The sequence below is a fragment of the Amblyomma americanum genome, chromosome 3 (genome assembly GCF_052857255.1).
Source record: "Amblyomma americanum isolate KBUSLIRL-KWMA chromosome 3, ASM5285725v1, whole genome shotgun sequence".
Lineage (NCBI taxonomy): Eukaryota > Metazoa > Arthropoda > Arachnida > Ixodida > Ixodidae > Amblyomma > Amblyomma americanum.
The window spans coordinates 194,545,729-194,561,946 of record NC_135499.1 but is presented as its reverse complement, the minus strand read 5'-3'; the positions used below and the strand labels follow the sequence as shown (position 1 = coordinate 194,561,946).

The window sequence follows — 16,218 nt, the reverse complement described above, 5'->3', positions numbered from 1 at the left end:
TCTGTCCGCGCTAGATATCGGCGCCAGCGCACTGGCGCTTGCGTGCGCGTCGGAAGCGGGGTCCGGTTTACAACAATCGGAGTAACGCGGGGCTCTCGGTGACTCTTCATCATGGCTTGAAGCTCTTTCAGGTTCCCAGAACTTTTCTTAGCGATTTAAGTTGTCCTTTCAGCGCCCCCCAACCACTTATCTTCATGGCTTGAAATCCTCTCCGTCGGCTCGAGAGGGAAGCAGGCCAGCACCAGGAATATGGAGATGCATGCTCCTTTTCGACGCCCGTTCCGGAGTACACCCAGGGAAGGGCCCTTGGAGCCGGCTCTTAAGACAAAGTAAGGACACAACTTTAACACAACGTGAAGGAGCCTATTTTATTTCAGCGAGAACATTTTATAGCTTTCATCGTCATCATCAGCCTGACTACGCCCATTGCAGGGCAAAGACCTCTCCCATGTCTTTCCAATTAACCCTGTCCTTTGCCAGCTGCGCCAACCCTATCCCTGCAAATTTCTTAGCCTCATACGCCCACCTTTCTGCCGCCCCCTGCTACGCTTCCCTTCCCTTAGAATCCAGTCCGTTGCCATTAACGACCATCGGTTATCTTGCCCTAGCATAATATGCCCTGTCCAAGCCCATTTCTTCTTCTTGATTTCAACTAGGATGTCATTAACACGCGTTTGTTCCCTCGCCCACTCTGCCCGCTTCCGGTATTAACGTTACACCTATCATTCTCCTTTCCATAGCTCGCTGTGTGGTCCTCAATCGTAAGTTGAACCCTTTTCGCTATCCTCCACGTTTCTGCCCCGTAGGTGAGTGCCGGTAAGATACAGCTCTTGTATACTTTTCTCTTGAGGGATATTGGCAAACTGCTCGCTACCATGCGAGGTGCTGGAAGTGGTAAGGGAATACATGTTTGAACAGCGCAATGCAACAACGGGACAGAACGAAGAATGGACACCAGAAGCGCTGACTCGCAACTAGATTTTTATTCACGGCAAAGATCTCTTATATACTAGGAACAACAAACACAAACTAGAGAGAAAACAAAAGAAAAAGAAAACGCAAAAGCTAATCATCATGCCCACAACGGTGACAATCGGCAAGAGCGCAAAGCTACACATCTTGGCCGGATAAGTACATAATCTCTTTATCAGTTAGTGTGACAGAAGGGTCACAAATGCAACTATCTGTTTCCAAGCGGATGTGAAAAGCCTCTAATATTTTACGTGTTAGGCTGTCATGTTTACCTAAGATGACTGTGTTAGAAAACAGGGGGGTGGATGTACCTTCTCTCCAGTGACGGGCAAGGTGAACATTAATTGCAAGGTGAACATTGCAAGGTGAACTTTCATTGTGAACAAGGCCCCCGTAAGCCGGGGCCGAAACGTCATCCTTTTTAACGATTGGTCGGCGCTTGAAGATTTTCCGCCATGAAAATACCCGACCAGACGGGTTTCCGTCGAACCCTGGATTTCATCGCACTTCGTGAGGCGTATGGCCAACCGATCATCACTGAGATTCGCCGCTTCATTTCTTTAGAAACCCGTGCATCAGCATTTCAAGGTCATCTTCAATTCAACTTAACCTGCAAGGCACGGGATGTGATTCCTCGCTCCTTACGCCTGAACAGGCCCGTTGCAAGCCGCTTTGGTGTTCACGTTGTTTCGAAAGCCGAACGCCTTCTTCTACAAGCTAGGATCATGGTCTGCAGAGAACAGGTCCGCTCACTAAAAAACGAAGCCTTCTTCGCACGCCGCCGGCTCGAGTACAAGTGCCCCGATGATTTTGCCAGCATCCAGCTGCACGCCAACTTCCATGCTGGTGTCCGCTCACATCGGGACGAAGCCGTGCACGAGAGAAAGCTTCAAAGGCTACTACCTCGTCGCTTGGACATTTCCAGAACTGCTAACCGCACCACTGTGCACAGCCTTTCGTCACAGAAACTGGACGACGCGGAGCTCTCAGTGTTGAGCCTCGGTCTCAATTTCAATTTGGGACCAGAGCCGGACATAAAAAAGATGGTATGCGCCGTGGAAACTGCGGTCAAGAATGTGGAGCCGTCCCGTCGCGACGAGGCACGCACCCGTGTCGTCAGCGTGCTGTCCAAGCTGAACCGGCATCAAGGACTTGATCCTCTTTTGCCCGAAGAAAGAAAGGCACTAAAAAGATTGCGCGGCAATGAGAACATCGTGATCCTGCCCGCGGACAAGGGAAACGCAACGGTCGTCTTGGACAAACGAGAACACGTGAACAAGATGACGAGCATGCTGGAAGATGAGACAACCTACTTGCCACTTAATCGGGACCCCACTTCAAAGGTGCAAAGGGACTTGCAGAAACTTTTGGCTGACGTCTTCTCCTTTGTCCCGCCACAACACAAGTCCCTCTACTACTTCCTCCTCTGCCACAATGGTTCTGCTCCCGCTCTGTATGGACTGCCAATGATCCACAAAGAAGGCAACCCAATGCGCCCAATCGTCGATTTCACCCGCTCCCCGCTTCACAAGCTGTCGAACTATTTGCATCGTGTTATCTCCCCTTTGGTCGGTAAAAGCGAAATGCACGTGCACAACTCACACGACTTCATTGAAAAGGTTCGCAACATGGTTGTAGAAGACGACGAAATTTTGGTGTTATTTGACGTGAAGTCACTGTTTACGAGCGTGCCCACTGACCTGGCCGTGAAGGTTTGCACAGATGCGCTACAGGCGGATGCAACCCTACCCGAAAGAACACCCATTGAAGTTCCAGACCTCAGCAGACTTCTTCAGTTCTGTTTGTCCAACACCTACTTCACGTTCCAGGAGAGCATATATAAACAGGTTCATGGTACGGCTATGGGAGCATCAATTTCTGTCACCGCTGCGAACTTAACAATGGAGTCACTGGAGTCCCGCGCCCTTTCATGCTTCACGCCGCGCCCGAAAGTCTTTCTTCGTTATGTGGACGACTGTTTCTGCATAATCAAGAAAGCGGCTGTGAGTACATTCCTTTTGCACCTGAACAGCATGGAACCGGCCATACAGTTTACCACGGAAGAGGAAGTAGATGGCCGTCTGCCTTTTTTGGACGTTCTGGTGAAACGCGACGGCCCTGGAATATCATTCAGTGTATTCCGGAAGAACACGCACACTGGCTTGTACCTCAACTTCAGTTCCGTACACCCGACCTGTCACAAGAAGTCCGTTGTTGCCTCGCTTGTCCGCCGATCGGAGAACCTCTGCTCTACGCTGGAAGAGAAAAAGACAGATCTGGACACCGTTCGCCGCGACATGATGGCTTCGGGCTATCCCAGTTCTTTTATTAAAAAATCCGAGAATCGCCTAGCTCACCCGCCGCCACAGCAACCCCAGCGAGAGAAGAAAAGGATTCCGATACCCTACGTCCCCGGAGTAAGTGAAAGTTTATCCCGCATATTCCAGTCGTACGAAGTCGACGTCGCACATGTACCCACGCAGAAGCTGCGACACGCGTTGGTTACAGTGAAAGACAAGATGAAGTAGTTCCCGGGCATCGTGTATAGGGTTCCTTGCGCTGATTGTGAGCATGTCTATATCGGTGAAACAGGTGATTTTCGGAAAAGATTGCAGCAGCACCAAAACGATGTCAAGAACAAGCGCGTGGCAACAAACGCACTGGCTGATCATGCTATCTCCGAGGGCCATGACATCGACTGGGACGGCTCGAAGATAATCGGAAAAGAAAAGAGCAAGACGACAAGGCTTTACCTGGAATCTTTTTATATTCAGACGACAGCAAACACGCTTAATCGCAACGAAGGCAATCTACCCCCGATATACTCCCGCTGCTTGCGTCATACCATGAAACCTATATAACCTACCTTCACTACTGTCTTTCTTTCATTGTGAACAAGGCCCCCGTAAGCCGGGGCCGAAACGTCATCCTTTTTAACGATTGGTCGGCGCTTGAAGATTTTCCGCCAAGGTTACAAGATGACCCATTATCTCGGGACCCCTGGTGCTCGCTGAGACGAGCGTTAACACAACGTCCAGTCTGGTTGTGTACCGTTGTTTTATTGCGCTGTTCAAATATGAATCAGTACCAACTCGCCCAGTTCGCAGTCTTAACGTAAGTAAGGGAATACGTCTACCTAGGGCACGTAGCGACCGAAGATCTGAATCACGAGAGCGAAATAACTAGGAGAATAAGAGCGAGGTTCAGCGCATATGGTGGGTTCTCTGAGATCATGAATAGCAGTTTACCAATATACCTCAAGAGAAAAGTGTACAAGAGCTGTATCTTACCAGTACTCACCTACGGGGAAGAAACGTGGGGGATGACGAAAAGGGTTCAGCTTACGATTGAGGACCACACAGCGAGCTATGTAAAGGAAAATGATAGGTGTAACGTTAATACCGGAAGGGGGCAGGGGGGGGGGGGGGGGGGGGGCAAACGCGTGTTAATGACATCCTAATTGAAATCAAGAGTATAATTGTACCAATTGTAAACTACTGTTCTTTTCCGAGACTGCTGACATTACTTTTGTTTTCCGCTTAACAATTTTTAGACCAACAGTACCTTTCTAACTCATTGATTATGTTCACGTTCCACCAAACGGTGTCCGTGATTTTCATGCTTACGTGGCAGACGAGCAGTGATGTGTCAAAACAAATTGGCTTTGAATGGTGTTCAGTTCAGTTCAGTTTTATTCCTTGAAGTCCCCCATTCAAGGGGGCGTTACATAAGGGGTGGGATTACAGTTGAGTATAGGAAAACAAACGGCGATGATTATGTATCATTGAAGATGATCACTTACACGATCTTTAAACGCAGATGATGAGGCGATGGCGACGATCGCATGGGGTAGGCCGTTCCAGTCTGCAGCTGCTCGAAAAAAGAAAGAAGCAGAAAACGTAGTGGGATGCGATGGCGTGTGCGCAACTTGAAGTGGATGACTGGTGTGGTGAGCTATGCGGGTGTCATATACAGTGCTTGATTGAGAGGAGAATAAAAAAGAAGGGGTGAGGCTTGCGATGCGGCGACGTGAAGAGCGGGATGGAAGTCCAGATTTTGCTTTCAAAGATGAAACACTCTCGTCGTATGAATATGCGGTATGAACGAATTGGGTGGCCCGATTTTGAACGGCTTCTAATGCAGTGATTAGATACGCTTGATGTGGGCTCCAGATGGCAGATGCATATTCCGATTTGGGTCTTACAGGTGATTTATATGCGAGCAATTTTACTTGTGATGGAGCAAGCCATGCTCCATGCACGATATGGCAAACAACCCGCAGTGCCAAGGCATATTTCAAGCTGCACTGCGTTCACGCCGTTGTGCTGCGCCTAGCGCGCACTTCGTTATCGCCAGAGCCACGCCATCTGTTCAAAGAGGAGGTGAGATGAAATATTGCTGTTATTTTTTGTACTGAGCCATTGGCGTAAAATACAGCACGATATTCTGATACAAAGAAGTGATTTTCGCTGCAACAAGTTACTAACACCAGGACACCCGAATATTTCGTGTTATCTCTCTTGATATCTAGAGCAACGCTTAGGGCTCAGCGCAAGCAACCGATTGCGATAAGCGTCTCTTCTGTATCGCTTAGCCCTCACTTCTGCGCCGTGCTGTGCTCTCCTTATGCCACCTATGGAGAACTTGCGCTGAAGTTTGCGGTGCCTATTACAGCGCCATAACATACTGCCTAGCGTGAAGAGCATGCAGTTTTGGGTAGTACCCTTAGTACTTTTCCGCGCCACCTTCAGGCGCTTATTGGCGTGAGCCTCCGCGCTCTGTCGAAGGCGCACGTGCCGTGCGTCAGCTATCTGGGCTACGCCGAGAGAAGCTAGGCAATGAATGCTGTCAGCCAAACGCGGGTATCTAATCGCGCAGAAAGTGTTCTCGCGTTTGCAGCGGCCCAAGCGGCTGACAAAAGCAGTTTTGAGTCACCGAATGGAACAATTGCAGTGACACCTTGGCAGCGCAGGTTCCCCATTCCGGTTAAGAAGGCGTTGCTAAAAACTTTTCCCGTCATTTTCTTTAGCTCATCGTGGCCATAACAAATATAGTCGTCCAGTTGGTTTCACTCCGCAGACTAGGGGACGAACTCATGTTGCCGCCAGTTGGCTGAACATGGATGCAGCGTGAAGTCGCGTATGTGTCGCTACAGTGAACTAGAATATTTTCGCGTCAAAGGTTTATAAGCCACGTCACCGGCAACTGCATTTTCCTGCGTGCCCGCTGACGTCAAGGCGCCTACAGTACAAACCGCAATAGATACAACTGCCCGTCATACATGACGTCAAATATTTGTTCGTAACGCGGAGAAGCAAAGAAATTTGCAGACTTTCATTGCTAAGTCAATAAATACAAAAAAAAGTGCGAGATTTTTCTGTGGGTATTCCTCTGCGCTGCTCGCCATGCGTAAATGATTCCGGGAATGATTGGTGGCCACGAAATAGAATCTGGCGGGTTCAAAATGGACCAGCTCTCAATTCTTCGATGACGAACTAGACAATGGCTCACGTTCAGCCAATATAGAAAATGGCTGCAGTTTGGAAGCAGTCGGCAGAGGAAAAGATCCACGAAAACGTAAATGCGGTGAAGTATAGCAACCAGGGGCAAAACGCGTGACCCAAACCGTAAGTTAAAGGGGCATTAAGGACAGTCCCATCTAATTGTTTACAGTAAAAACTGATTTCCTGGGTTTTTCTGTCTATGTTGACGTTTGTCGTTCAGCAGCACAAGAAGCATGCATATCAGGGAATAAATTGGACATTTAAATCTTCCCGCCACTCTATTCACACTCGTGACGTCCTCAACGAAGAGGACTGGTTGCCGCCGTTTTGAAGTGAATGGCTATGTAGCGTAGCCTCCGAGATATGCGTAGGCTGCCGAGGGGCACGCATTACACTTGCGAATTCTAGTCGTGGCGGCGACGTCCGTGTTTCGTTGTTTAGTCCTTTCTAGTTTTTCTTGTTTTTTTTTAGTTTTTTCTATAATTTATAAAAGCTCTGTTTGTGGTGAGAGCGTCCTCTGATTAGAACGTGGCACCCTATCGACACAAACCAACTTCTATTTTTCCACAGAGCACCTTTAAGAAGTTTTTATAAATCCGCCCCATTTCTTGAACAAAGAAATAACACGTGTGTTGGGTGTCACGATGAAACAAGAGGCGATGCAGCGATGTGAATCCGTTGTAATATTTACGCCAGGCTATAAACGTGCATGCACGCATAGTTGTCAAAAAACAAATGAAGCAGTGGAAACACACTACAGGACATTTCCTTTTCTGACCGGAAATCACACAGGTGACTTTCTCGGGGCCGAACGCGTCGTAACACGCGCTTGTGCAAACATCCGTTTTCCTAACTCCCAGATGACAGGAAACCTCGAGCACATTACTAGTTGTAAATTATACGGGTTGTCCTGTAGCACAGCAGAAGTATTTCGAAGCCACACTTTTCTTGCTGCTGTTTACACGGTTGTACGGAGAACAGTTATAAGCGCGAACACCAGGCAGGCACAGGTTGCGACCGCTGGAATGCCCAGGTTTTTATTTTTTCACGCATGATTAGTATTCACACCAGCACAACATTTAGGTATCAGCGGGACAGCCCAGCCCGCATTTCGGCTGACTTTCACATGGCTGCCATCATAGAAGTACCCTGCGGGTAGCAGGCTGCCTTCTACTTACACGTCCTTACTCGAGCCAGCCTTTCAGTTCAGGAGCCTCGGATTAGTAAAAAAATTAACAGTTCCTTCACGACATTTCAGGCTTCTAGCGCGCGAGCAGGTTACCGGCACCGTTCTTGCTAAAAGAGCACTTGTTCCGTCAACAGACGCCAACAAATAGGCGAAACTGCATGTAACACTGAAGCAACAGACGAAGCGTCGACTCTGGTATATACTGTCTCGAGCTCGCTGCTCTAAGCAGCTAAAAACAAACAGCGCGTAAAAAGCGCTTACGTCAGCGGCAACGTAAAATTACGACCTGTTCCAAACGACGAACAAAAATCCACAGAGAGCTTAGACATGCATGCCTCCGCGTTACGTGATGGAGGGCTCTTCTCTGGTCAATTCCTTTCCGTCAACTATATACATACTGTTGCAGTTCCAAAGGGATACACTTCATGCCGTAAGTACGCACCACGAAAAGCGGCCGAGAATTGAGCACGCCATTCGACAAACAAGTCCGTTGCAGTCGCTAAACTTGGAGAATGGCGTTGTCGCCTTTCCGTTCGAACAATGTTCTCGCAGTTCATGATTCCACTGGCATGCGCACAGCTGCCGGCGACGGGCGCTCTTCTTGGAGCGCACGCGAGTCCCGGAGCGGCCTTCTTCGTTCTCGTCAGCGGTCGACCCTCTCACCTCGAGTCGTGTCCCTGACGTGCTCCCTCAGTTCGACGATTCTGTCGTGCATCCTGTCAAAGGCCAGCGCCTGGCTGGCCACGACCAGGTCCAGCTCCATCTTCAGATTCCTCAGAGCCCGAGCGATGACCTCACTCGCCCTCACGGTCAGCTCGTCGCGGATCTGATCGGCAAGGTCGTCCAGCGCGGAGGGGGCAGAGGCAGCGGCTTCGGGCGCAGGATTCATGTGGGCGGGCTGCTGCGTGTTTCACAAGAAAGCCAGTCAATACAGCGGCAGAAACAGACTGGCCTCGATGGGGCTAGCTGCGCAGGAATGACAGACTGCTTACTCGCGCTTGAGACCCGCAGTTATGCAGCTGAGCAACGCCTCGGCCAGAAGATTATAACACTTATTTTCTTATCCCCCCTACAGAGTATCGCAGCGATAATCTTCACCGGTGCTCTTACCTATCGGGCCACTTATCGAGGCGATGCGAAACATGGACTATCAGGGACCCGGTAGTAGAGGGCTCCGGAATAATTTAAACCACCGGGGCTTTCTTTAACTTGCGCTCACATCGCACGTTGAGCGATTTTGCTTTTCGCCTGCATCGAAATGCGGCCTACGTGGCCGAGATTCGATCCCGCGATCTTTGGGTGAGCAGCCGAACCCAAAGTCACTGAGCCACCTCGGCGGGTCTTTCATGAATAAACAAAATAATATGTGCATACAGTCAATCTATGTTGTATATTGAGACATCCTGAAAAATTATAAAATAAAATGCCTGACCCTGCATTTTATTTTATAATACATATGGCATATCGAGGCAGTCGGAATGCAGGCGCTCAAAAGCAAGCTGGACGGTGTTGGGATTCAGGTAGCGTGGTCGGGCCGGAGAAGGGATGAGAAAGATCGGAGACGCGGTTATGAAGGAAAGGCAAGAAAAACTTTACACAGACTATTTACATAATGTACAAGTAGGAGCAACTGAGAATGTTTCTCAGTAAAAGCGAGCTTCTGAGCAGACGGAAGTCTCTTAGCAAACGGGAGTCTCTCGGTACCAAACACGCAGTCCGTTAAATACCCTTCGTATTCCTCATATCCCTGACTGGGGAAAGATGTCCAAGCAAACGAGCAGACGTAGACACTAGTGGTACCGCCCACGGCAGGTGGCGGTGCTGATGCTCTCACAGTTCGTCGAAGGAAAGGGGAAAAGACATTCCTCGAACATTGTCACGTCGATTCAGGAGAAAGATTACTGACGCCAACCAAGTTAGTTTTTGGAAAAAAAAAGAACGACGTCCCGGTCCCTTCTTCATGGTGTGACTACGGGCGAGGCGCAGCTTGGATTTTTAATTAGCCCTCGTGTGGAAGACTTCCGGGTCAGTGGCCGCAAACCATGGATGTAAGAAGAGGGAAGTGTCCCCAGGGAGCGATTAACATTCTTTCATATCTGTTGGATGTGCCACGACACGAGTAGAGGCCTCCTGCGCGGGTTATCTTCGGTTTCCAGTACAATAGTGCCGTCAAAGTCAATTCGATGGTCGCATGCCTCGCAGTGTTCGGCCACATCGCTGCGTTGATGGTTCATTTGTCGGACTTCTGCTTTGTGTTGACTCATTCGTTCGGCGAAGTTCTTTGTTTCCCTTACCTACGAGGCCGGGCAGACAGAGCAGGGGATCTTGTATACAATGTCTTGGGCCCTTTCTTTAGGGTAATGGTGTTTCGGGCGGGGGAGAAGGCGCCCGTTGGTGGTAGTCGGTTAATGCGTTGTTAGCCCCACTTCTTTACCGAGAATGCGAGCCAGCGTCTCGCTCACGCCTTTGGCCCGTTTCACATGCATGCGATTTTCTCCTGCGACGCTGCGAATTCTGTCGCTCTGCGACTTGGGAGGGCCGTCGGTCTAGTTGCAGACGGCTTGCGATCGAGTTCCGTCCGGTTGGCAGTGTCGGTGTGTTCGCTCTACGACTGACCAGTGGGGAGCGCCAAGACAGCGTGCGACGTGGGGTCACGTGGAAGCTGTTGCCGCGGTGGAAGCAAAACTGTTTCTTCTAATCAAAACGTACGAAATAGTGCCTTGCATCTAAGAATACGCTGGTTATAAAATCATCAACACATTCCGTGTGAAGTTTCTGCTGCGTTTAATAATGGGTTGACTATGCAAACCTTGCCTGTCCCTTCGACCGAATTCGCTGTGTCGGTGTTGCATGTGAAAGCATGCAGTGACCGAAAATCGCACTGCGGCCTCACCGACTACACCGAACATTTTCGGTCCAGTCACAGCATGTGAAACGCGACACGTTTCACCAACCCGCGGCGTAGAGTAGCAGCCACGGCAGGTCCGGACGAAATAGGCAACGGCAGGGCACGCTAGGAAATAGTTTATTGTCCTAACGCGAGGTAAAGCACATTGCGGAAGAATGTTCTATCCGATAAAATAGACGTTCGGTAGCTCACCAGTCGTTGTTGTCGACCGGCGTTGGGTTCGGGGGTCGGCGGGCAGCGAAAGGGTTCCTCGGGGGCAGTGCAAGTTTGGGCCAGCAGCGAGAGAGACCGTTCCACGCCGCGAGTTCCTCCTTTATCCCCTCGGGCATGTAGGATACAACTTAAAAAAAAAACAGCAGTTGTTAACACTGGGCCACGGTCCGCGGCGTACTGTATTACTCCGCTAGCCAGTCATAAAGGTACATGAAATCAGCTTTTTAATGTTTATCTTTATTAAGCGAGCCGGATATCAAAATTCTAGAGCTTATAACTTTTTTCTCCTGATTAGCTTCTTGTTTAGGTAACAGAAGTTTTAACAGCGGACTACTTTTTTGTCGTGGAGGAATTCTGTTCGCCGGTCCTGAACGTGGGCGGAGCAACCCTTTCCGAAGTAAACAGCGCGCTGCCGTGACGTCACGACAAGGTTGGGGAAAGAACAGAGTCCCAGGAGTGCCTTGTCTCCACATTCCCGGAGTCCGCGCACGTGGAAGTCACGATCGCCGCTGGCACAGGCGACGAGGAGGGATACCAGTGTGTCCCATGAAGTTTGGTATTTCATCATCATCATCATCATCATCATCATCAGCCTGTCTATGCCTAGTGCACGACAAAGGCTTCGCCCATGTCTCTCCAATTAACCGTGTCCTTTGCCAGCTGCGCCCACCCTATGCCTGCAAACTTCTTAATCTCATCCGCCCACCTAACCTGCTACGCTTGCCTTCTCTTGATATCCAATCCGTTACCCCTAAGGACCAGCGGTTATCTTGCCTTTGCATCACATGCCCTGCCCAAGTCCATTTCTTTTCTTGATTTCGATTGGGTTGTCATTAATGCGCGTTTGTTCCCTGATCCACTCTGCTCTCTTCCTGCCCCTTATCGTTACACTTATCATTTCTCTTTCCATATCTCGCTGCGTTATCGTCAGTTCCGTTCGTTTTATCCCGTCGTAGAAAAATTTTACTTTATAAAACCGAGATCTCTCTGAAAATATGCGATACCAACTAGCCCAAAACTGCACTTTTCTGAGATATCAAACGCATAGGATTCTATGGGAGTTTCCAAGGAGAATGGCTATTCCTTCATTTTAAACATTATTTCGTTATAAGTGCCGCCGCGGTGGCTCAGTGGTTAGGGCGCTCGACTACTGATCCGGAGTTCCCGGGTTCGAACCCGACCGCGGCGGCTGCGTTTTTATGGAGGAAGAACGCTAAGGCGCCCGTGTGCTGTGCGATTTCAGTGCACGTTAAAGATCCCCAGGTGGTCGAAATTATTCCGGAGCCCTCCACTACGGTACCTATTCTTCCTTTCTTCTTTCACTACCTCCTTTATCCCTTCCCTTACGGCGCGGTTCAGGTGTCCAACGATATATGAGACAGATACTGCGCCATTTCCTTTCCCCAAAAACCAATTAAAAAAAAAATTTCATTATAAGCCGCTTCGCTACAGCGAGGGTCGACTGTATATAGTGCAGGGTACGCTAAAGCAGCTATTTGAAGAAGTGATCGTGTGGTTATATTGCCTGTATTTTGCAAGAGAAATTATAGACGTCGGTCTCCCCTATGCACAAGTGGCGCGATATGGGTGGCCTAACTGAAGAAAATCGTTACATCAAGCTGCACAGCTGGAGCGAGACATTTTCCCTTCGTGTTATGCCGTTTTGACGACTGCCTGAAATATTCCCGTGTAAGTTTTCTTTTTTTCGTCTCGTTGTTCTTTTTTTTTTTCACAGAATTTTCATGCAATAAAACAGACAAAAACGAACTCCAGTTTATGTTAAGAACGCAGCTAAGAAGTCCGCCCGGATAGCTCAGTCGGTAGAGCGTTAGGCTTTTAACCTAACGGTCCGGGGTTCGAGCCCCCGTTCGGGCGCTTTTTTTTTTTTTTGGTCGCACACAACTGTCGTCGTTCGCACACCCATTTCTTTCGAAATACGTAGCATTCACGTATTATGGAAATTGACGTGTAAATCCAAAAACGTGGACTACGAAGCGCGCTGTAGGGCACGATCCCGAATTGAATCTGAACACGTGAGGTTCCCAACTGCACTGAACTCTCAGCACATGGTCGTTTTTTTTTTTCTTAGTCTCCCGGGGAGAAACGAACAAATTCACTTTATGAGTTGTGACGGAGACGGCCTCCCACTCCACTGTTGTCTGAGGAATGCATGACTATGCATGTCCGGACCGCGTAGAGTATCTGTTACGAGTCCAATTGAACTTATTTTTAGAAATGTGGCGGAGAGTTTGAAGGATGCTTCACTCCCGCCACCGGTTGGCCCGGTATTGCACTACCTCCGGGATCGGCCTTGTCTTTAGCGCGTCTTTACTATCCTGTCTCTCTATCCCATCTTTCAACTCTCCTACTATCTGCACGTGGTAGCGATTGTGGCTCGTCTTGAGCCAATGAGCAGGCCTGTGCGCTTTCCTTTTCTTTCTTCCTGTCAGCAACAGACAGCCAGACCACTCTTGTCGCATGAGGTGGCCTATGAGAGTGCTAGTGACGTTGCTCAAGACAAGACAGCGGCCTTGCGAAGAGGAAGGCGAAGAAGGTCCCACGCAGTAAGTCGGTACATACGCTACCACTGTGCATATTGTAACTGCTTTGCTTCTCTGCATTTTTTTTTTCACGCTAAGTACGTCACACCGCGTTCTCCGCGTGTGATGCATGTACTTTTGTACTTTAGCATCGTCCAATTTCAAAATCATAAAATTATCTTTATTGAGATGTGGTCGCTCTCGTTGGGTGAATGCTGTGCGACCTTACTCGATTATACTTTTCCCCCCTTCCATTTACATGTACTGCACGTCAGTCCCTAGACGTTCGTCAGCGTCAGCCTTATTCTGCTTCCAAATTGTGTCCCGAATCAGTTCGCGGTTTTTGAACACAGCTAGACCGTCATCTCGCATCGCAAGATTTACATCCATCTTCCTTCTTCATTCACGGCATTTGCCGCCAAAAATATAACACGTGCGTTTATGTAGCAATCAGCACACACCCCAAACTGTCACTGCATTCATTCAGTTTATCTGCTTTCATTGCACTTCTTGGTATTTTGTGACGCTGACTAAGATTTAGAAAAAGCGCAAGCACTGCGAAAGGTTAACAACGAGAGAACTCAGGACGACCGCGTAGTAATTGCAATGCGAGTTAGATACAGAAGAAATCTTGAAAAACAGGGCAAGTCAAGAAAAAGGTGCCTTTTTTTTACAACACGAATATGCACTCGCGCTGGAAACTATAACAAACGCCGGTCAGGATTCAGCTAACAGTTCTATTTCCTTGTGTCTGATGCGTCACAGCGCATACCGTGTTCGAGAGACATCATGCTGTATGCCTCCGTTACCTCCCTTTTCTGTGCATATCATCTGACCCGGAGAAAATCTTTGTTCTGTGAAATTGTGATACATTTTTGACGAGACTTTCGGCGAAACCTTGAGCCAATTTCGACGCAAACTTCGCCGCGCTTTCGGAACAACGTTCGACTGGGGGGTCGCCGGAGCTAAAAGCTGTAAAGCAAGAAGAAACACTGGGGCAGCGGAAGTAACGACGTCCTACAGGAGGGCACTCTCACAGCACAGTCGATTGTCCAACGATTGTCGATGACCATCATATGACTCTTACTTGAAGCTGAAAGCATTTAATGCCGAATTCACGAACACTAACGTAGGTGTAAAGGAAAATGCGTAGCAGTCACGTGTGCTGCAAATGGCGCACACGCGAACGTCATAGCACTGCCGACGGGAGCACATAAGGTGGCCGCAGATGGCGGCTAAATGACAGTCATTGGGAGAGACCGTGGCATTGCAGTGGACTTAGTTGCGATGATAATGCTGATGACCTTCTCACTCGCAGGCACCGTCACACAGCCGTGCAATGGCCGCCGACAAGACCCCGGCGGCAAGGGCTGTGTGCAACGGCGGCGGTGCAGCCTTTGCGGCGACGGTCTTCAAGGCCGGTGGAACAACGGGCAGCAGCGCGAGGCTCCGCCGCGCGGTCATCTCTGCTGCCACGCCGCAGCAGCTGGAAGAGGCGCGACCGCACGGTGCCACTTCGCGCATCAAACGCTTCAGGGACTGCACTTACGACACGCTGCTGGCCATGCTAGGCGTCACCGTGGCCATCCTGGTGATGGGCCTGTTCGCGATCAAGTTGCACCACCGAACGCTCGGCCGGGCGCTCATTTGCACGGGCTTTGCGATCGAGACCGTCGTCTGGGTCGTATTCCTCTGCACGCTTGCCGAGAGGCCTCGCGCGCTACTTGCCTCCTTCTTCGCACCGCCGCCGTGCAACGACGACTCGTCGAAGGCTCTCACCGAGCGGCGCGCCCGTCCGGACGTGCGGCCGCCGGTAGCCGCTAGCGGCAAATTGAGCCTTCCGGTGTAGCAGCGCTTCGTACGTCGATTGGACTAAAGTATAGCGCACTTCGGCGCAAACCGTTCGTGGGAGACGCACGAGATCTACTGTATTATGTTCGTTATATCGGGTTCACATGTCCCGTTGAGTACATGTGTGCCAGCTCACATTGTGTGTACCTAACCACGATCGCTGACTGGCAAGTGGTATATCTTGGTTCCGAAATCAACAGTTCCTAAGGTATGATAACGGCAAAGTATCTTCTGTACACTTTATGGACTCGATGTGCAATCCGTTGTGCGCGACCTCACGATCACACTGGCGGCTGCTTGTTGTGAGCGGACAGACAGACAGAAAAACTTTATTTTTGGGAGCGGATGCTGCCAATGCGTGTCCACGTTCGTTGGAGGAATAACCGCACTCCTCCATAAAAGCCAATGGGCTAAAGATGCACGACAGTACCACCTTCTGTGACCAACAATGAAATTCGTACGTCAGCAACTGTGTCCACGTGACGCCTCGTTTTCTCCTCTCAGTCAGTTACTAGCTGCGCTACCTTTAACCTGCATTTTCGGTGGAGGGAAACGCAGTACATCTCGCGCGGTGTCAATTGTGACGTTCGTTTAACAAAGATTCTTCATCCCGAGCGTGCACCACAATGAATGGGCTTTGCATCACAGCCAGTCGTGGCGGCCATCAGTAAAGAGAATATCCACATCGGCGCAACTGAATCCAAAGCAAGTCACGCCACTTCGCCAAACAATTATATTCTGGCCTTTTACCGTTTGCCCGCCTGATCAACTCATTTGCGACAATGCACTTAAAAGCCGTGCGTAGGTGGTGGACATCTTACTGGTGCCGTATACTGTAACACTGGACATCTTGCATTCAACTTTGCAGCCCCACACCCACGAAAATAGCCTACTGAAACTCCCGCCCCCATCGGCCGGTTTTGTTATTAGAATGATCCGATTTTGCGCGGCGCCAATGCGCACGCACTGATTGGTGCCGACGCGGCAGGCGTGCGCGCAGCTTGCCAGCACCTGGCGCCATCTGGCGCCCTCAGGGCGACC

At 49.8% G+C, this 16,218-nt stretch overlaps 1 protein-coding gene, 1 non-coding gene and 1 pseudogene across 2 annotated transcripts; all 3 read left to right on the top strand.

Moving 5' to 3' along the window:
- The first annotated feature begins 32 nt into the window (after positions 1-32).
- LOC144123560 (uncharacterized) lies at positions 33-15,646 on the top strand. Its single transcript, XM_077656376.1, has 2 exons — positions 33-329; positions 14,645-15,646. Exon 2 carries the CDS (start codon positions 14,666-14,668, stop codon positions 15,173-15,175), a length of 510 nt encoding a protein of 169 aa, XP_077512502.1. The 5' UTR covers positions 33-329; positions 14,645-14,665; the 3' UTR covers positions 15,176-15,646.
- TRNAK-UUU (transfer RNA lysine (anticodon UUU)) lies at positions 12,589-12,661 on the top strand. The gene has a single exon. It is a non-coding gene; the product is annotated as a tRNA-Lys (tRNA).
- LOC144126398 (U2 spliceosomal RNA) lies at positions 12,963-13,105 on the top strand (annotated as a pseudogene).
- Positions 15,647-16,218: the final 572 nt, after the last annotated feature.

Excerpts from the sequence above, each read along its gene's own strand:
- LOC144123560 (XM_077656376.1), top strand. The coding sequence starts at position 14,666 with ATGGCCGCCGACAAGACCCCGGCGGCAAGGGCTGTGTGCAACGGCGGC.